The 20,819-nt window shown below is 42.8% G+C and overlaps 1 protein-coding gene across 1 annotated transcript; it reads right to left on the bottom strand.

Moving 5' to 3' along the window:
• Positions 1-3,670: 3,670 nt before the first annotated feature.
• On the bottom strand, positions 3,671-5,698 carry LOC123401342 (probable glycosyltransferase 2). Its single transcript, XM_045095125.1, has one exon. The coding sequence runs from the start codon at positions 5,483-5,485 to the stop codon at positions 4,049-4,051; it is 1,437 nt and encodes a 478-aa protein (XP_044951060.1). The 5' UTR covers positions 5,486-5,698; the 3' UTR covers positions 3,671-4,048.
• Between the last annotated feature and the right edge of the window lie 15,121 nt (positions 5,699-20,819).

The raw sequence follows: 20,819 nt of genomic DNA, 5'->3' as shown, positions 1-20,819 counted from the left end.
TCATCTTATTTTTCTTAGGATGACAGTAGCATTATACTCCCTCCGTTCGTGTATTATTTTTGAAAAAAGTCAAAGTTTTTAAACTTTGACCAAGTTTATTGATAAAAATAATAATATCTAAAATATGAAATAATAGATTCACCTTGAAATATATTTTTATATTGTATATATTTGGTATTGTAAGTATTTATATATTTTGCTATAATGTTGGTCAAACATAGACAACCATTGACTTTTTGAAAAACTAATACACCTTATATTTAGGAACGGAGGGAGTAATATGATCCCTCGCTAAAATTTCAGGATAAAATTGTGTTCTCCCCAAGTGTGCACTGTTGCGAAGGTTCATCGTCTCGAGGCAACACGTGATGATCAGGTGCTATAGACTCTACGTTCGCATACAACAGGTGTAATCCAGTTTTGCACATGCAGAACACTTGGGTTAAAACTTAACGATTCTAGCATGTACAGACATGGCCTCGGAACACACGAGACCGAAAGGTCAAACATGACTCATATAGTAGATATGATCAACATGGAGATGTTCACCATTGAAACCACCTCGTCTCACGTGATGATTGGACTTGGGTTGATGGATTTGGATCATGTTACAGTCGAACAACCTGAGGGGTGTTGATTTGATGTCACACCTTGTGTTTATACCACTTTACCACATTACGTTTTAACAAAATTTATAACCAATTAAAAAAAAATTGTGTGATTGTGATGATTAGTTTGGTTGCTACTTGCGTGTGTGATTGATTGTGTTTTAAATCACAAAAATTATTCTTCTCTCAAGGACTCCTTTCCTTGACCCCAAACCCTTGCCCGATGATCATGATATGTGTACAGAACGAGAAACTACTTTTAAAAAATATTGTTTCAACAAAAAGGCATTTTATTTGTTTAAGATATTAAAAACCCTGTGTTGAGATTTGTACTTCAAGTCCTCAATTTAGGAGGGGTATTTTACTTCAAAGATTTTATTTGGATCCTACTATCAAAAAGACTTCTCAAAACCAAAAAAAAATATTTTACAAGTTATTTTCTATTTTATTAATTACCGTTTTCTAACGCTAGAAATGGTATTTCATAGGGAAAATTATTTTCTTGCCTCAAAAATATTTAAGAAAATTTAAGGAACCTTACTGGACATATATTTTTCATACATAAGAGTTTCAATACACATTCTATGCGGAGTGGTCGCAAGGGGTGTCACCCAACTGGACCAGCCCAGTTTTTTTTGTCTTAAGAGAATCTGATAATTTCCTTTTTTCTTTGTTTTGTGTTCCTTTTTTTCCTTTTCTGTTTATTTCCTTTTTTTGGTTCCTTTTTTTTTCATATTTCCTTTCCTTTTCGAATTTGAAGCAAAAACATTTTTCGAAATTTAAGAACAATTTTCGAGCACAAACCTAGTCTAAAAATTGAACGAAATTGTTGTTATTTTAATTTTTTTAATACCGAACATTTTTTTTAAATCCCATACAATTTTTGAAGTTATGAATGTTTTTGAAAAATGCCAACTATATGAAATTTTGAACATTTTTTACAACAAACAAACACATTTTTCCAATTTGAAAAATATTTTTTGAAAATCCAGAACATTTTTTGAAAATTCAAAACATTTTTTGAGTTTATGAATAATGTTTGAAAAACAACAATTTTTTAAATTTTGGAACATTTTTTAAAAGCAAGAACATTTTTTAAAATTTAAGATCAATTTCCAAACATGAACTTAGTTCTAAAACTGAACAAAATTTTGATATTTTGAACATTTTTTGAAATTACCAAACATATTTTGAAGATACTGAATTGTTTCTTAAAATACCGAACTTGTTTCTTAAAATACCGAACATTTTCTTCGAAAACTAAACATTTTTTAAAAATCCCAAACATTTTTTGAAGTGATGAATGTTTTTGAAAAACGGCAACTATTAAAAAAAACAAAAACATTTTTTGTATTTGAAGAACAATTATCAAAAATTAAGAAATTTTTTTGAAAATCCAGAATAGTGTTTGAAACAGAAACAGAAAAAAAAAAGCGAAAAACAAAAAAACGGTTCAGGGAACCTCCTAGAAGGTTCCCAAAAGCAGAAAAAACTGACTGGAAAACTCTAGAAAGGTTCCCAAAACCGGAATCAGTACGTTTGCCCGACACTTTGAGACAGCGTTAAATAGGATACTCCAAAGAAGATAACAAATATTATTTGTATATAAGAGTTGGACTTTTTGAAAAGACAATATAAAAACTCCAAAGAAGATAACAAATATTATTTGTATATAAGAGTTGGACTTTTTGAAAAGACAATATAAGAAGGTCCCGACCCAGCCTCATATATGCGAATTTGCGAATTATGAGCAGGCAATATTGAGAATTATGAGCAGGCACCAAAAAAACGCAGAGGAATATGCTGTAGACCACAAACCACAAACCGTAAATCTCCAACACTTTTTTGTTGCATCTATGGGAAAAAAACAAGACCACAAACCGTAAATCTCCAACACTTTTTTGTTGCATCTATGGGAAAAAAACAGAGCATGGACGGTTGCATAAGTACAAAGTTATTCTCGACAGAATGTCTTCCTAAAACGGCATCAGCTCTCTGATGGACAAGTTGCGTCTGCATATTATTGCTTCTGCTGTTATAATATCTGAAGCTGCAAAAATATGCTTCACGACTATCATGGATTTCGATAAAAGCATTCTGAAAACATGTGATACATAGTTCATTCACAATAGATTTCGATAAAATCAATCTGAAAACATGTGTATACATAGTTCACTCCCTCGGGATAATTTTTAATGTCAAATGCATACAACTCCAAAGCCGGACTCCAACCTGACTCGGTAGCCAAGACTAACGAACTTTGAATTAAGCCAAGTCCACAACCAAGGTCATGTACAATGCAAGGTGTTTAGAGAAATAAACCAGCCTAATCTTAAGCACCATTGCTTATTTGTGGGGAGCAAAGGTGTCTAGAAAAATAAACTAGCCTTACCTTAAGCACCAGTACTTATTTGTACAGAGCAGATGCTTAACAACGCGTTCCAGCTATAGATATAAGCACTGATGTTTCCCAAAAAATGGATTATCCCCAGTGCTATAGATATAAGCACTGATGGTTCCACAAAAACTGGATTATTCAACGAAACACCTCTGTAAGCAGCTTGCATTGTGGTAAATACCGGCTATCCTTTTTCTTATCTTCTATTACCATTATTTCAAATATGTAATTTGTTACGAGTGAGATAGTGCCTTCTCTTAAATACTAGTTTTTTGACTTTTTCTTTGAAAAATGAACTCCAAGGGACTGAGCCAGCAAATCTTGAGATTGGTGAAATGACCATGGACACATCATACACCATACCGCTAAAAAATGCAATCACCCATGCCAAGTTTAGGACCATAACCTGGGTGGACAGATTCTTGCACAAGGAATCTAGACACTTGTGATATATGCTCAGTTCGCATCTTTTCTTCAATAGTTCCATGAAACATTTTTTGAGTAACATATCTAGGCACTAAAAGCGGCAATTCGGTACATACCACCATTGAAGAAGACAAATACCAAATGAACTTACTCCCTCCTATCCATACTAAATCAGCGACATACGACAATTAATATGGATCAAAGGGACTAACAAAAGTTTGGAGCATGAGGAGGTCCATTGGAAAATATGCCCCGCGGGATCTTACTATAAGGCCAAATGTTTTGAATTAGCTAAGCAATCAGCTTTGCTTCAAAACTGCACTTCAACATAGAACACAAATCACTACAAGATACCACATTAGGGGTGCTTGTCCCGCAAGAAAGTAGCACTGAAATGAAATTGAGTACAAAACTGAGATATTTCCGTCTGATTTGAGCTCCTACCACGTTTGAGTTCACGATAAACATACCGTGTGCAATCTCTAACTGTTACACATAACAAGAAAAAAATCCACAAGCAAAAAGGCAAAAAAAAATAGTAGAAACTAGAACAGCAACCAAGTGACAAAAAGCTGACCTTGAAGAGACCAATGCTATTGCCTTATCTTCAGTAGCTTCAAGAAGTGGTCGGCATCTTGGCCTTCACATCAAGGTTCTCCTTGTCATTAATTGGCTTTGTGGTCTGACTCCTGATCCTCTTGATCTTGGGGCTTTCCAGCCCCTTGTGTGCGAAACCATACAGGCGTAGCACCTGGTTATCGGCAAAATTAAATGCTCTCTCCATACTCTTGAGACACCGGTCAACTGGATAATCACCATAGCTTCCGCATGGCTTGCACCCGACAAAGTGTGTCACAAATGGCCACCGCTCATCCCCAAGCCCTGGATGGTGGTTCTCCATCATCTCCTCGTACTTGTCCACCAATCCAGCCCAGAAACCATGCAAGTAGTATGAATTCTCTATATACACCTTGTCCATCCACTTCTCCTTCTGCGAGAGCAAGAGGTATATCAGCGCAGACTGGTCGTCAGCCTCGAATGCTGGGCGACCCTTGAGGTATGCGGTGAGTATCTTCCCGGCTTCCTCGCGGATGAAGCCCTTCGGCCCCATAGGAGCCCATGCATCGAGAAGATCGAGCGACCACTGGCAGTTCCGGAAGAGGAAGCTGCCGGTGTTGAGCGCGATCCAAGAGTGCTTCTCAACGAGGAGATCCTGATACCCGTGGATGATGAGGTTATGGTTGTCATAGCGCGAGAGGGGCAGCTCAAAGGCCATGTCGGTGAATAGGGCGTCGCTGTCCATCCACCAGATCCACTCGACCTCCGGGTGGGAGAGCATAAGTCGGCGGAGCAGCGGCAGCTTGGCCCAGTAACCAGCGAGCTCCTTGTCGAGGTGCGCAAGGTTGTGAACGATCTCGATGTCGTGGAAGCGGCAGTAGTCGATCTTGTTTTTGGTGCTCTTGAGCAGGTAGTGGTCGCCAAGCGGGTTGTCGCAGGGGCCTGGTTGTGACCCCGTGACAAGCAGGATCCTGGGCTTGCCGCCCGGGACGGTGGCTGGGAAGCCCTGGTTCTGCGTGAGCCACCGTCGGCGCTGCTCGTCCCAGCCAGAGACGTTGGGACCGAGCGCGTAGTTGCCCACGGCGGCGGCATAGGCGACGGCGGCTTCTGAGGTGTTGAGTGCGGTAGCGTTCGAAAGGACGCTGGAAGAGTCGAGTTCGCTGTCGGTGGGGTCGGAGGGGTCGGAGTCGGAGCGGATCTCGCGGAGGATGCGGTCGATGTCCTCAACGGCCTTGGCGCCTGCGAGGGCATCGGCCTCGGAGGGTTGGGACGGGAGGGAGAGGTTGAGCCCAATTGTACCCCGGAGGACCAGGATGGTGACGAGGCCGCAGAGCACGGTGATCTTGACGTTGTTGAAGGTGCGGCTGATCTTGCGCGACCGATGGTGGGTGCTAAGCGGCGACGCCCCACGCGCCCGCGCCGCCGTCATCGGTAGGGCCCCTCCACCGCCGCCGCCGGCCTTGCCGCTGTTGTACCCCATCCCCTCCTGCCCCATCGCCCCCGATTCCAACCCGGTGGACTAATTAGATGCGCCCAAGCTCCAGTTGGAATTGCCGCGTCGGGGGGTGGGGTGGTTTGCAGAGCGTGAGCGTGAGCAAGAGCGCAAGCCGGAGTGTCACATGAGCGCCGCTCGGTGAGATGGGATCCGGACGCTGGGTCGAGTGGGGAAAAGTGGGGCGGGGTGATTTGGAAGAGGTGGACGAACGGAGAAAGGAGAGGCATTTCCTTCCGTTCTACTACCTCCGTGCGAAAATAAGTGTCACAAATTTAATATTAAATTAATATAAATTTTATACTCCTATTAAATAAACTGTATTTATTTTAAAACAGAGAGAGTATTTAATTTATAAGTTATAATTATACACTAGGTACATAAACCTGCACTGCGGTGACAAAATCATACTTTTATAAAAGTACACAGCCCAAAAATATTTAAGAAATCGTACGCTGAGATATATAAACTAAAAAATCCAATATGATTGGTATTCTCCGTTCATAAATATAAGTCTTTTTTCTAATATGTAATTCATATAATTTTTAAAAAAATGTTATATTTGGAAACGAAGGGAGTTATATTTAAAAAAATGTTATATTTAAAAAAATGTTATATTTAACAAAATCATACTTTTATAAGTCTTTTCTCTATATCATTTTGTATGTTTTATCATTTATTGTGTACAAAACCGCCCGAAATGAGACGAGTCGTCATCGTGCGTATAATTTCTCTTATAAAAGTTGCAATGCTACCCGTCATCCTACTTCAGCTGTGCCGTGGGAGTGAATATTGTTAGCATGATCGTTTCGAAACCTCAGCCATCTCTCATTATCTATGAGTTTAGCTTGTGTGTGCATGACTCATAGCCCTTGCTTGACCACGGACCCTCTCATACAATTTGTTCCGTCCGCCATGTGCGTGAGAAAGGCTTCTCCAGCGAACGTGGGTGGATGGATTCAATCCGGGCATGATGAAAACCCTAACGCACCCAACATCTAATCCATTCCCTTCCCGTCCTCGAGCCCCGCGCCCCTCTTTTCGTCAACATCGCCTCTTCCTTACTTCTCCTTTTGCACATTCGCATTCTTTCCACCGCACCATCCCTCCCATCAACAGCAGCGAGGAGGAGGAGGTAGAGCCCACCACCAGCTTCTGCTCCCTTGACCATGAAAAGACGTTGAAGCCTTGGTATGATTGGCATATACCGAAGAACACTAACTGCGATTTTGGTCTGCCTCTTCTCACCCATATCGTTGTCTAACACAAGAAACCTGCAAGACTCGCAATTGGGACAACAGTCCAAGTGTGCATAGTCCTTCCTAAATAAGACACATCCTTTCTCACATGCATCTATCTTCTCATAGGGCATCTTAAGTACACGAAGTATTTTGTCCGACTGGTACAGGTTTGCAGGCATGACATAGCCTTTGGGTAGAAAGCGTCCAAATAGTGTCATCATAGCGTCGTAGCATTCTCTTACCAAGTTGAACTGAGCCTTCAGAGCCATTACTTTTGCAATGGCATCCATCTGACAAAGCTCGGTGTGCTGGTGGAGAGGACGTTTTGAAGACTCCAACATTTCATAGAAGGCCTTTGCAGATTCCTCCATCTCATCTTCCGAATCCCGAGCATCATCAAAGTCTTGCACCATGCCTTCGATTCCGGTACCATGCTCGTCGGTGCAACAACGAACCACCTCAGCTCTGGTGCGTTGTATAGTCTCACCATGAAATGTCCAAACCGTATAATTAGGATTCAAACCCCTCCTCTGTAGGTGTTTAATCATTACAGCCTCTGTCCTCTTTTTATAGTTGTTGCATCAAGGACAAGGGTACCAGTTTGTTTCCTGGCCATTTGCAAATGCGGCTTTCAAAAAATCCTTGGTTTTTGAAACCATTCTTTCGTCATCTCTTTTGCAAATGCGGCTTTCAAAAAATCCTTGGTTTTTAGAAACTATTCTTTCGTCATCTCTTTCTGACTAGGGTGACCGGTGTACATCCACGCACGATCGATCACTCATCTTGCCTAGCTACTAAACACACAAGAAATATATTTATATATAATTCAGCGTATATATTCATCAGTTAAACAAGTTCGCCAGTTTTATTACGTCCATGCAACCTACACGCTAATAGGTAAAGATAGGTCCTAATCCCACCCGAGTATGTGTAGAGGGTTCGTTTTCCCATGCTCTGCTCTGGATCCAAAGCAAAATTTCGGCAGCACCTCCCCACTGTTCTCCTGATACACGTCTCCGCAATAAACAGAGAGGATCTATATCAGGAGAACAACAGGGAGGCACTAACGAAATTATGCATCGGATCCGGAACAAAGCATATGGGAAAACGAACCCAATCTACACATACTCGGGCTGCCATGGATAACGTTGGACAATTCGGAAGAATCACTGTCGGGGGGATAACACCGGAGTAGTCTCATCGAGCCTACTCCTTTGCCTTCTACCAAGAAGGAACAACAAGAACCATTATGCGAAGCCCAAGTCCCCTTGGCCGGCTATGAAGCACCTGCCGGCTAGGGGGTGAGACGGCCAACTCTCTGGCCGGCCAGGAGACACCGGACGGCTAGAGGCGAGGCGGTCGTGCCCAGGCCCGCTAGTCAAGCGACTAGCCGACTAGGGAGCTCAAGTCACATCAAGACGTAGGTCATGACGAGACCTACGGTTAAAGGAAGCTACGTGTCAGCAAAGGTACTGGATTGGGGTGCACGACAGGTACAGCATCGGCGACCATGCCGCTGACCTCCTCCGGCTTCGATCCATCACCCTTGAAAGTGCGTTATATCGACTAGAGGGGGGTAAATAGGAGATATTTAGAATTTCATCACTGAGGAAATTCCTTTTGAGGAAATTCCTCACTGATGACTAACTTACAGCGGAAACAGTTAAGGATCAGTCGTGCAAACGTTCACCACAGCAGTATTACAGAGTGAAGATTATGAGAACAGATTGCACAGTAAGCAGGCACGCAGAATACAGATGATGATTAACTCAAGTGAAGAATTTGGGGTTGAGGAAATTCAGAGAAAGTCTTCAGCAAATTCTTCAAACAGTCACAGTGAAAGTCATCAACACATAATACAGAGAATGTAAAGAGTTGAGGAATTAGAACCCGATTCTTGGTGAAGACTGTTGTTGATGACCCAGTTCCAACTGCTGTGACAGTTGTACATCTGGTTTGGAGCGGCTTGGTATTGAAACCAAAGGACACCCAGTCCCGGGACACACAGTCCCTACCGTATTCTCCTTGAGCTAAGGACACACAGTCCTCGCCCAACACTCGTGGTAAGTCTTCAGGGCAGACTTCCAAACCCTCACAAACTCGGCCACCCGGCGATCCACAATTGACTGCTGGATTGCTCTAGACCATGACGCCTAACCGTCTGGAGGATGCACAGTCCTCAAAGGTAAAAGGCTTCAGTCCCACACAGGAACAACTTCTTCAGTGATGCTCAATCACTAGGTTTGGTTTGTGGTTTCGGTGGGTGGTGTATTTCCTCACTGATGATTTACTCTCGAAGGCTCTGAGGAATTGGGTTGCTCTTATGACAAGTGTCAGTTTCTAACGGAGCAGCCAACCAACTAGTGGTTGTGGGGGCGGCTATTTATAGCCTGGGAGCATCCCGACATGATTTGACACTAATGCCCTTAAATAATATGACCGTTGGAGTGGATAAGACCAGTGACTTGGCATGGTTATCGAAACGGTCGGGACCCTCAACTGTGAGAGTCCTCATGTCACTCATATTCCTCACTTGAGGCTTTTGGTAGGATTTGGCTTGGGTTGAGCATCATGAGGAAATTCATTCCATAGCGTTACTTTGACCCCCTTTAACAGTACGGTGTTCCTATTCATCAAATGCGAAGAAAGTAAAACAGAGAGCGAAAATCTTCACGCTTCAATTTATTCAGAATGATTTTCTTCGGGAACCACCGGTCTTCTCAATATCAATATCTTCATGAGGAATATCAATTTCATCGCAGATTCCTCGCGATTCATTTCTTTAGCTTCAGACCAATTTCTTCAACTGAAGATATACATTTTTAGGGGTCGATATTCTTCAAATATCTCAAACTCCTCAATGACTTATAGATCCTGTGTACACTTATAAACACATTAGATACTTAACATATAAATCTTCAAACCACCAAAATCACTAAGGGGCACTAGATGCACTTACAATCTCCCCCTTTTTGGTGGTTGATGACAATTAGGTTAAGTCTTCAATAGGGAATAAAAATGTGAAGTGTAAATACTCAATTGAGGAATTTGCAGACAAGATTCACAGAGACTCCCCCTGAAGATGTGCATACCTTGAGGATTTTGCTTTTATAGCATATGCACATTGATGATTTATATCATGGAGATCTCCCCCTGAATCTTGTAAATCATGCATACATATAACATATCATATGAAGAAAATGAAGATGCATGATGGCAAATGGTATCTGACGAATTTCAGCATGCGTGCATTAAAACTTGAGGAATAAGCATGCGAAGAAAAACGTTCAAAAGCGTCAGAGTACCATCGGGCTTAAGTTACAACTCATTACATAAAAACTTCAGAAGAGCCAAGATTTTGTAACTTAAATATAGTTCATAGGCCCCAAAAATAAATCCCGTTTGAAGATTAACTCTCAAGTTTCTCCCCCTTTGTCATCAAGTGACAAAAAGGGACAAACTGAGGACTAACGCCCATGAAGACTTCATTTCTTGGCAGTTGATGAAGATCCTTGACGCTTCTTGGGTGTAGTCTTCTTCCTTGGGCCTGTTGCTGTGTCGAGTTGTTCCTCATCAGATTCGGCGGTGCGGAATGACGAGAAGGAGCTGTCTTCAAGATCTGGCACTGGAATGGGCCTGAACTTCTTCTTGGGAGGCCACGACCACTCAAAGTCTTGCTCAAAGTTCATTTCTTCAAGCTCAGTCTGGGTCTTCAGATGTGCAAGAGTAGCCCAGGTGCGATCGAAAACCTCATGCAGATAGTGATGATTAAGTTTCACAGAGTTCTGGGTCTCAGTGAGGGTTTTCACAATGGCACCACACTGGCGTTTGACCCATTTGTGGTTGTGATCTACCTTCTGATGAAGACTGAGAAGAAGCTCTCTGGTGTTTAGCACGCGAGGAGGAACAGGGCTGGGTGGACGAGTCTCAGTATCGTCCCATGAAGAATATGCGTCTGGCTCTTTAAACTGACTATCAAGAGGCCTGCTGCCTTCATCAATCACAGACTTTCCTTTTCCCTCAATGGGCTTGAAAGTCTTCTTGTTGACCCGGATAGGAGGCATATAACCAACATGGTTCTGGAAATCTGCGTGGAAGTTGATGCCTGTCCTTGTCCTGAGGAATCTCATGATCCATGGTGCATAAATTTTGTGATCATAGGGGCACATTGCATTGTCAGCCAAAGTCCTCAAGAAGAAATCATGGATATTCATGGGGATACTGTGAATGATGTTGAAGAGGATATTCTTCATGAGGCCGACAACATCTTCTTCATCGTCATGGCCTTTGGTTGGCGCGAGCACACTGCAGAGAATGCGGTAGACAGACCGGGGTGTGTACTTGAGCTCATGGACGAGGAATGTGGTTCTTGAGGGTTTTCCTGCAGCCAAAGGCTTCATGAGGACTTCCATCATTCCATTTGGCAGCTCACACTCACCATAAAGCTTCACTGCCCCGTCTGAAGGAATTGGTACGGGCAGTTCTCTAAGGAGTTCAGACGCTGGAGCCTTGTAGTGAGTGTTTTGGATCATCCAGTCGAACACCCAAGTGTTGATGTCATCAGCATTGCCCGAGATGTGCAGAGTTGCATAGAACTGAAGAATAAGCTCACTATTCCAATCTGATATGTCTGAGCACATAGGGAGCAAACCTGCATCATGGAGTACACTGAGGATTGGTTCCATGCAGGGAATTTCTTCAAGTTCATCATGAGGAATGTGCCTGTGCTGGAATATCTTGTTGCGTCCACAGAGCACAGAAGCATGGTAGTTCATCTGAGTCCTTGTCCAAAACTTCAGATGCCTCATTTGAGGCTTGTCATAGGGATTCTCTCCGATGAAATACATGCGTTCCTCAAAGAAATTTTCTTTCTGAAACTTTGACCGCCTCGAGAATGGCTGGCGCTGAACTGACTTGATATTGTGCTGAGGAATGGGAGGGGAAACAACCATGGCAGTCTCTGGGTTGAGCATAATGAATTCATTGTCAGGGGCGGGAACATTTTCTTCAGCAGTTTCCTCAGGTTGAGGAATTTCATCAGCTAGTATTTCTTGCTCTGGCTGAGCTTCAGGCTGAGGAATTTTTCTTCCTTCTCAGCTTGAGGAATTTGGTCAGCCTGTTCAATGGGAGGAGCCTGCTCAGACTGGACATTTTCTTCAGCTTGGTTTTCATCAGCTGACTTTGTGGCAGAAGCAGATTCATCAGCTGCTGCAGCTGAAGCTTGAGTAGTCTCTGCCTGAGGAACATGAGGTTGAGGACTTTCATCAATCTGGATTTCCTCATCAGTATGCTCCTCAGAGGCAGCATCCTTCATTTCCTCATCTGCCCTTGTAGTTTGGTCACCAATGACGACCATTTCATATGAAGGTGCAACATTTAGAGGCACCGGGTCCAGAGGGGCAGATACTTCAGTTTCCTTGAGGCGTTTTGCCTCAATCTTTTCTTCTGCTGAGGAAGCTTTTCTCTTCTTCGCTTCCTTCTCAGCAGCTCTTGTCTTTTTCGCGTCTGATGCAGACGGGATTAACTTCTTCACCTTTGAAGCTTTTGGTGAAGGTGTTTTCTCTACAGATTCTTCAGCTGGTAGTGAGGAACCAGCTGGAACAGAGTCATCAGCCTGCTTTGGTGAAGCAGCTGGATCAGGAGCAGTTGCATCAGGGGTTGCAGTTTCATCAGGAGCGGTCTCGGTGATGATTTCTTCAATGACTGGCTCATCGGCATGGCGCTCTTGGTGTTGTTCCTCACCTTGAGGAATTTCCTCCTCATCAGGAGATGCATCTTCTGGCTGCTCAACCAGGGGCTGAGGAGTTGGTGCTGGTTGTGGTTGTCTCTTGTTGTAGTCATCAACAGCACTAGTGGCTAGTTTGATGAAATTGCGCTTGATGCTTTTGCGGTCTGACAATTTGTCACACTTGTCAGTCAAGACTTGCAGCTCTGCCTGGGTTGACACCAATGCTTCATGCGTCAGCTTGAGGAGATTTTGCCTGAGGAATTTCTCCTTTCTGGCCTTTGCAATCTTTGCCTGCTTGGCCTTCTGTTCCTTCCACTTGGCTTCGTTTATGAAGGTGGCCACCATGTGGCTGACGCCAGGAGGAAGTTTCAAATCATCAATGGGTGTGTTTGGGTCTTCATACCATACATTGATGAAGTCGAGGAGGACCTTGGGGTCCATGGCCAGAGGAATAGCACTGCCTGATGCTTGTGCTACCCTTTCTTGCTTGTTCCTGATGATGGCTTCAAGGGATTCATCATCATAATCATCACTTCCCTCTGATGCAGATGGGACTGCGATGATTTTGCTGGGGCTTGGCAGAGGTGCAGGTTCAGTAGTTGCCAAAGTCTTCACAAGGGGTGATGAAGACTTTGTCTCCGAGCTAGTTGCAGCTGGGAGTGAGGAGCTGGAGCTGGCAGTCGTAGGCTTCACGACTTTCTTCTGTACTGGTTTTGGAGGTGGAGCTGAGGACTTTGGTGTAGATGAGATGGGTGCTGAGGGTTTTGGCGCTGATGGTTTTGGTGTTGGCGGTTTTGGAACCGAGGGTTTTGGAGCTGAGGGTTTTGGAGCTGAGGATTTTGTGACAGAAGCCTGTCTAGACTTCTCTTGAGGCTTTGGAGCCTTTGGCTTTGATGGCGCAGACTGCTTTTGAGGAATCTCTGAGCCTGAAGTTTCTGCTGCTGAGGAATGAGCAGCACCGAAGGCAGCAGCTGAGGATTCATTAAATTTCTTCACTGCTGTTTCGGCTTGCTTCTTGAGCTTGGCCAGATGCCTTTCTTTTTCATCTGGGTAGTCATCAAGTGTCATAAGACTTGAGGGATGATCTACTTGATGATCCTCAAGTGGAGCCCTTCTGCCAGGAGGCTTTAAAGCGAGTTTCTTCGCATATTTTGGGGTCACAAACCTGTACTCCTTCCACTCCTTTGCCCATCTGCGTTCAATTTTCTGCAGCCTAATCTTTCTTTTAGCCATTGTCTCAGGTTCTTCATCAGGCGTGCAATAGTCCATGTATATGTCATCAGGAATATCAACAGCTGTGTTCTGCTCCAGTTTCTTTCCTCCCTTCTGTTTCCTTTCTTCCTCCATTTTCTTCAGACGGGGAATTTGCTGATGATTTTGAACTCTTGAAGATTCTGATGAGCCTTGAAGAGTTTCTTCGAGAAACGCTGCAAATGAGTTAATGTGATGAGAACCGAGAGATTCATCAGCTGGCATCTGTGTACCTGTGAACAAAGTATAGTTGCGAGGAATTTGGAGAGGTCATATGCGTTCTCAGATTTGAAGAAAATGAAAAAGTTTGACAGTTTGAGGAATATAACCAGTGGTTGAGGAATTTGCTTAAGCATACTGTTCTTGGGTTCCAGAGTTATACAGATCCGAAAATTCGCACAATTGAGGAATCTCGTGAAAATCTTAGATGCTTAGCTAGTTCATCAATGATTGTGGTGATGGATAGTGTTTGAGGAATCATGTGCGCATCGTATCTTGAGGAAAAAATAGATTTCACATGGGAGAGGTAAAATTTCAGATCTGAGCTGCTGTAAAAATGGAGTATATTTACCCTAGAAGGTGCGAGCGAAGAACACAAAAGGTGGTGTTGGAGAGGCTCTTCGGTCAAGTGTCCAATGCACCCTAACTTGGCAGCAGAGGACGTCTACGGCGGCGGCGGACGTAGATGTTCCGACTCCGGCGTGATCCTGGCGGCGAAAAGGTTGAGGCAGTAAAGCTCTTCCTTGCCGGCGACAAGACAACCAGCGGTGGCGCTAGGGTTCGATGGAGAGTGTGATCGCAGGAGAGCGATGAGGCGAAGAAGAAGATACCGAGGGGGATAAGGACTTATTTATAGCCCGAAAGTTACTGTTTGGCGCGAATGTTTCGGACCGAATAGCCCTTGCCTCTACGTCTCCGCAGGACACGTGTAGCTCCCGTACGATGCGGTGGAGATAGTGGAGATCGTGGTTATCCGATCGTGGGAAGTGGAGTTCAGGTACTATTCTTTTTAAAGAAAACAATTTTTGAAGATTTGAGGATTTTTGTTACAAAATCATCAGCTGACAAGGATACAGTGAGGATTTTGAACAAAGTTTCAAGTAGAACGCATATGAAGAATTGAATAGACTAGATAAGTATAGCATAGAGGGAAAATAGGGTCCGATCACATTCACTTAGCAGAAACATCAACTTGAAGAAATAGCAATAAGTGAATGATGTTGAGGACTAGAAATCACAGTCTACCTAGGAAAATGAAAGTCATCAAGTGTTTTTGAAGATTTTGCAATAGATCATCACAATGAAGAACAGCTGTTTTGAAGAAAAATGCATTGTGAAGAAATTGATCATTTGAAGAAAATCAACTTGAGGAATTTCACATTGGGCGATGGCGTTACCCACCATATAAGAATGTTGATTACAGACGCGGCGTACAATTGTCGTAGGGCCCTGAGAATCAATTTCTTCGTTAATTTCTTCACATTCAGAGTGATTTTCTTCATTAGTTGAAGAAAATCGTTTCATCATGTGTTGCACATCTAAGTCATCAACTTTGCATAAGTGTTAGGATGTGTGCATGTTTTTACAAAACATTTGAAGACTCTAAGATATTTAGCTCACATCGCAACTTGCAAAACCTTTTCTCATCCAAGGGCTTAGTGAAGATATCAGCCAGTTGATCATCAGTCTTCACATGGTCTATGAGGATATTGCCCTTGAGGACATGGTCCCGAAGAAAATGATGACGGATCTGGATGTGCTTGGTCTTCGAGTGCTGCACTGGGTTGTAGGCAATCTTGATAGCACTCTCATTGTCACAGTAGAGAGGCACATTCTTCATGTTGATGCCGTAGTCCTTGAGGGTTTGCTTCATCCATAGCAATTGAGCACAGCAAGAACCAGCAGCAATGTACTCAGCTTCGGCAGTGGAGAGTGATACGCAGTTCTACTTCTTTGAGGACCAGCAAACTAGTGATCTTCCGAGGAAATGGCATGTGCCAGATGTTGACTTGCGATCCACACGGTCACCAGCATAGTCTGAATCAGAATACCCTACCAGATGAAGATTGGAGCCCTTGGGATACCACAATCCTAGTGTTGGTGTGTGAGCTAAGTATCGAAGAATATGTTTCACAGCCTTATGGTGTGATTCCTTCGGTTTTGCTTGAAAACGTGCACACATGCAAACACTAAGCATTATATCTGGCTTAGATGCACATAGATACAATAAAGAGCCAATCATAGAACGGTATACCTGCTGATCGAAATCTTTACCATTTTCATCAGTGCCGAGGTGACCGTTGGTAGGCATTGGAGTCTTTGCACCTTTGCATTCATGCATGTCGAATTTCCTCAGAACATCCTTGAGGAATTTCTCCTGTGATATGAAGATTCCATTGTTTTGTTGACGAATTTGAAGACCTAAGAAGAATTTCAGCTCCCCCATCATGGACATCTGATATTCTTCACTCATCATATAGGCAAATTCATCACTGTATCTTTTGTCAGTACAACCAAATATGATGTCATCAACATATATTTGACATACAAACAGCTCATTATCATAAGATTTTGTGAAAAGAGTTGGATCGAGTGAACCAGGTTTGAAGCCTTTCTTCATGAGGAATTCCTTCAATGTATCATACCATGCCCGAGGGGCTTGCTTGAGGCCATACAGAGCCTTTTTGAGTCTGAAGACTTTGTCTGGATTCTTTGGATCCTCAAAACCTGCGGGCTGAGCAACATATACTTCTTCCTCAAGCTTATCATTGAGGAATGCACTTTTCACATCCATTTGATATAAGATGATGTTATGATGATTAGCATAAGCAAGTAGAATTCGAATAGCTTCAAGTCTAGCAACAGGTGCAAAAGTTTCATCGAAATCTATTCCTTCTACCTGGGTGTAGCCTTGGGCTACAAGTCGTGCCTTGTTCCTCACCACTTGACCGTCCTCATCTTGCTTGTTTCAGAAAATCCACTTGGTGCCGATGATGTTATGCTTGCGAGGATCTGGTCGTTTGACGAGCTCCCATACGTCATTCAGCTTGAATTGAAGAAGTTCGTCTTGCATGGCTTGGATCCACTCTGGTTCCAGAAAAGCCTCAGCTACTTTTGAGGGTTCTGTGATGGATACAAAGGAAAAATGCCCACAAAAGTTAACTAAGTGTGAAGCTTTTGAGCGAGTGAGAGGACCTGGCGCGTTGATGTCGTTGAGGATTTTGTCAAGTTCTACTTCATTTGCAATCCTCGGATGAGCTGGTTGAGGATTTTGTCTGGGCTGAGGAAGTGGTGCTGTTGCAATTTCCTTAGGAGCATCTTCTTGGCTTTCATCAGCGATGGGGATCGTTTCTTTGTCAATTTCCTTAGTGGGGACAATGTCTTCAGTAGGCTTAAGCTTTATTGCTTCTTCAGGAGACAGCTTATCTGGATCAGAAGGCAATTGCTCTCTTTGCGAGCCATTAGTTTCATCGAACCACACATCTACAGTCTCAACAACTTTGTTGTGATAGTTGTTGAAGACTCTGTAGGTGTGCGAGTCCTTTCCATAACCGAGCATAAAACCTTCATGTGCCTTAGGTGCAAATTTTGAGCTATGATGAGGATCTCTAATCCAGCATTTTGCACCGAAGACTTTAAAATAACTTACATTGGGTTTCTTGTCAGTGAGGAGTTCATATGAGGTTTTCTTGAGGAATTTGTGAAGATATACCCTGTTGATGATATGGCATGCAGTATTGATCGCTTCAGGCCGTAAGCGACGAGGAGTCTGATATTCTTCAAGCATAGTTCTTGCCATCTCAACCAGAGTCCTGTTCTTTCTTTCGACGACACCATTCTGCTGAGGAGTATAAGGAGCAGACAATTCGTGAGTAATACCAAGTTCATCAAGATAATCATCAAGACCAGTGTTTTTGAACTCGGTTCCATTATCACTCCTGATATGTTTGATCTTGATGCCGAAGTTCGTCGAGGCCCTTGAAGAAAATCGTTTGAAGATTTCCTGCACTTCAGTTTTATACACTATAATATGCACCCAAGTGTATCTGGAATAATCATCAACTATGACAAAGCCATATAGAGATGCTGCATTGGTTAGTGTTGCATAGTGTGTAGGTCCAAATAAATCCATATGAAGCCATTCAAATGGACGTGTAGTGGTCATGCTGGTTTTGGAGGGATGCTTGGATCTGGTCATTTTCCCAGATTCACAAGCACCGCAGAGATGATCCTTGAGGAATTTGACTGATTCAATGCCAATGACATGCTTCTTCTTTGCAAGTGTGTGCAAATTCCTCATGCCTGCATGACCTAGTCTTCGGTACCACAACCATCCTTCTGAGGTTTTTGCTAGTAAGCAAGTGGCTGGTTGAGGACCTATAGAGAAGTCAACAATGTACAAATCCCCTCTTCTTACACCTTCAAAGACTTTGGATCTGTCAGATTCCATGATGACTACACATCTATATCTACCAAAGATAACAATCATATCAAGATCACAAAGCATCAAGACTGACATGAGGTTAAAACCAAGGGATTCAACAAGCATCACTTTGTCCATATGCCTATCCTTGGAAATAGCTACTTTGCCAAGTCCCAATACCTTGCTTTTACCTTTATCAGCATATGTGATTTGCTTCAGAGGCGATGGAGTTAGTGGCATATTCATCAGTAGGATTTTATCACCAGTCATGTGATGTGTGCAGCCACTATCGAGAACCCACTCAGTATTTTTGGGTTTGTCATCCTGCAGATGAATTAGTAAAGCTTACCATCTCATATGCTTCAGATTTGAAGAATATGATACTAATTTCATCAGTTCAGTGATTTCATCATAACAGAAATGTAAGGACGTGTGAAATATTTCTATTTCATCAATCATTAGCTTGCGTCCTATCAAGCATTTCCTCAGGTCTCCAGCAAATTCTTCAGATGATGATTTTCATCTGGAGACCTGACCTGCAGAAGTGATTAGTTTGATTTCTTCACCACCCACATCTGAAGGGGTGGCAAAGCGTTCATCATCCTGCGAGCACCATATGAGAAAGGTGACATTGAAGCTAATGCACTTCTCTTAACAGTAGGGGGGTTAAAGTACTCATATGAGTATGCAGAGAACTGGTTTGAGGATTTATGAACATAATGATTTGAGGAGTAGCGCTCATAATCATATTCCTTGTAGTTTCCCTGCATGTTAGATGCATAAGCACGGGTACGAGCATAGTTTTGACCAGTTGAGGATTTTGATCCTCTTGAAGACTTTGGTCCTCCTGAGGAATTTGATCTGGGGTTCAGATTCTTCAGAGGTGATGTCATGAGGACATTCACTTGAAGATTTTCAAGACAACTTTTGGGAACCCAGATTTTCCTCAAAGGAGGGCCATTCCTGCAGTTAGTTCCAACATATCGAGCAAATACTTCACCAGATTGATTTTTGAACAGTTTATAGTTGGAATCAAATGACTCATCCGAGGAATAGGATAATTCACATGAGAAGACAGTTAGATTAGATGGATCAAAAGGAGGCCCAGTAGCAGCAACCCATGAGGCTTTGGGATACTGCTCAGGTTTCCAATAAGATCCATCAGCATTCAATTTCCTCTCGAAGGTAATTCCTTCTTTCCTCGGGTTCCTGTTCAAGATCTGCGTTTTGAGCACATCACAAAGGGTTTGGTGTCCTTTGAGGCTTTTGTACATGCCTGTCACGTACAATTACTTCAACCCTGCATTTTCATCAGTAACATTTGTGTTTTCCTCAAGTGAGGAAATAGACACAGCAGGTGCAGTTGAAGAATTTGTAGCATTTGATGTTTCTGGTGAGGAATTAGCAGTTTCACGTTCAATGCATTTAAGACATGGAGGAATAAATTCAACTTGACTAGCGCTAATCTGTTGAGCTAGTAATGAATCATTTTCCATACGAAGATCATCATGAGACATCCTCAACTTCTCAAGATCAAGCTTTCTTTGAAGGAATTCGTAGGAAAGCTTCTCATGATCAGTGAGGAGTGTATCATGACTATCCTGAAGATTATCAAATCTAGACTGAAGATTTTTCATGTCATCAGCGAGGATTTGATTAAGATTCATTTCATCATTCAACACATCATCACTTTTGTCTAGCAGTTTTTGAAGCTTTTCCAGAGCAGTTTGTTGTTTAGTGGCAATGATGGCAAGTTTACTGTAACTGGGTTTTTTGTAATGATCATGTTCACACTCACTTGAATCAGAGGAGAGGCATTATTTGATACCTTTGAGCCTTTTTCCATGAAGCAATAGGTTGGAGCGAAGTCATCAGCATAGTCATCAGTATGGATGGTGCACTCATTTTCTTCAAGATTGAAGATTGACTTGCTGACGAAATTGGTTGCTAGTGCAAGACTAGCCTGTCCAGATTCTGAGTCTTCTCCAGAGCCTTCTTCTTCATCACATTCCTCTGATTCTGCCTCGGAATCCATTTCCTTGCCAATAAGTGCCCGAGCCTTTCTAAAGCTAGTCTTCTTGTGTGAGGAGGACTTTGAAGATGAGGATTTTGAAGATTTCTTCTTCTTCTTTGAGTCATCAGAACTGTCATCCTTGTATTTCTTCTTCTTTGATTCCTTTCCCCAGCGAGGACAATCAGCAATGTAATGACCTGATTTCTTGCACTTGTGACAGGTCCGTTTCTTGTAGTCCTCAGATGCAGATTTTGATTTCCTCATGTCTCTTCTTGATGATTTACCGAATTGGCCTCGTCGTGTAAATCTCTAGAATTTCCTCACAAGCATTGCAAGTTCCTGACCAAATTCTTCAGGGTCACAACTGCTGTCATCTGTGTCTTCTTCTTCAGATGAGGAAATTGCTCTTGCCTTCAGTGCACGTGGTCTGGAATAGCTTTGTCCATATAGATCTCTCTTTTCTTCTAGCTGGAATTCATAAGTATTTAGCCTTTCGAGGATATCAGCAGGATCTAGCATCTTGTAGTCTGGTCTTTCTTGAATCATCAGAACTAAAGTGTCAAATGAAGAATCCAAAGATCTCAGCAGTTTCTTCACAACTTCGTGATCAGTGATGTCTCGAGCTCCCAGTGCTTGCAATTCATTTGATATGTCAGTGAGGCGATCAAAGGTGTCTTGGC

Source organism: Hordeum vulgare, chromosome 6H (genome assembly GCF_904849725.1).
Source record: "Hordeum vulgare subsp. vulgare chromosome 6H, MorexV3_pseudomolecules_assembly, whole genome shotgun sequence".
In the NCBI taxonomy this organism is placed as follows: domain Eukaryota; kingdom Viridiplantae; phylum Streptophyta; class Magnoliopsida; order Poales; family Poaceae; genus Hordeum; species Hordeum vulgare.
Note: the sequence above shows the minus strand (reverse complement) of the source record. Positions and strands in the feature narration are given on the sequence as shown.

What these genes read in the sequence shown, in the direction of transcription:
- LOC123401342 (XM_045095125.1), bottom strand. Translation starts at nt 5,485, where the DNA reads ATGGGGCAGGAGGGGATGGGGTACAACAGCGGCAAGGCCGGCGGCGGC.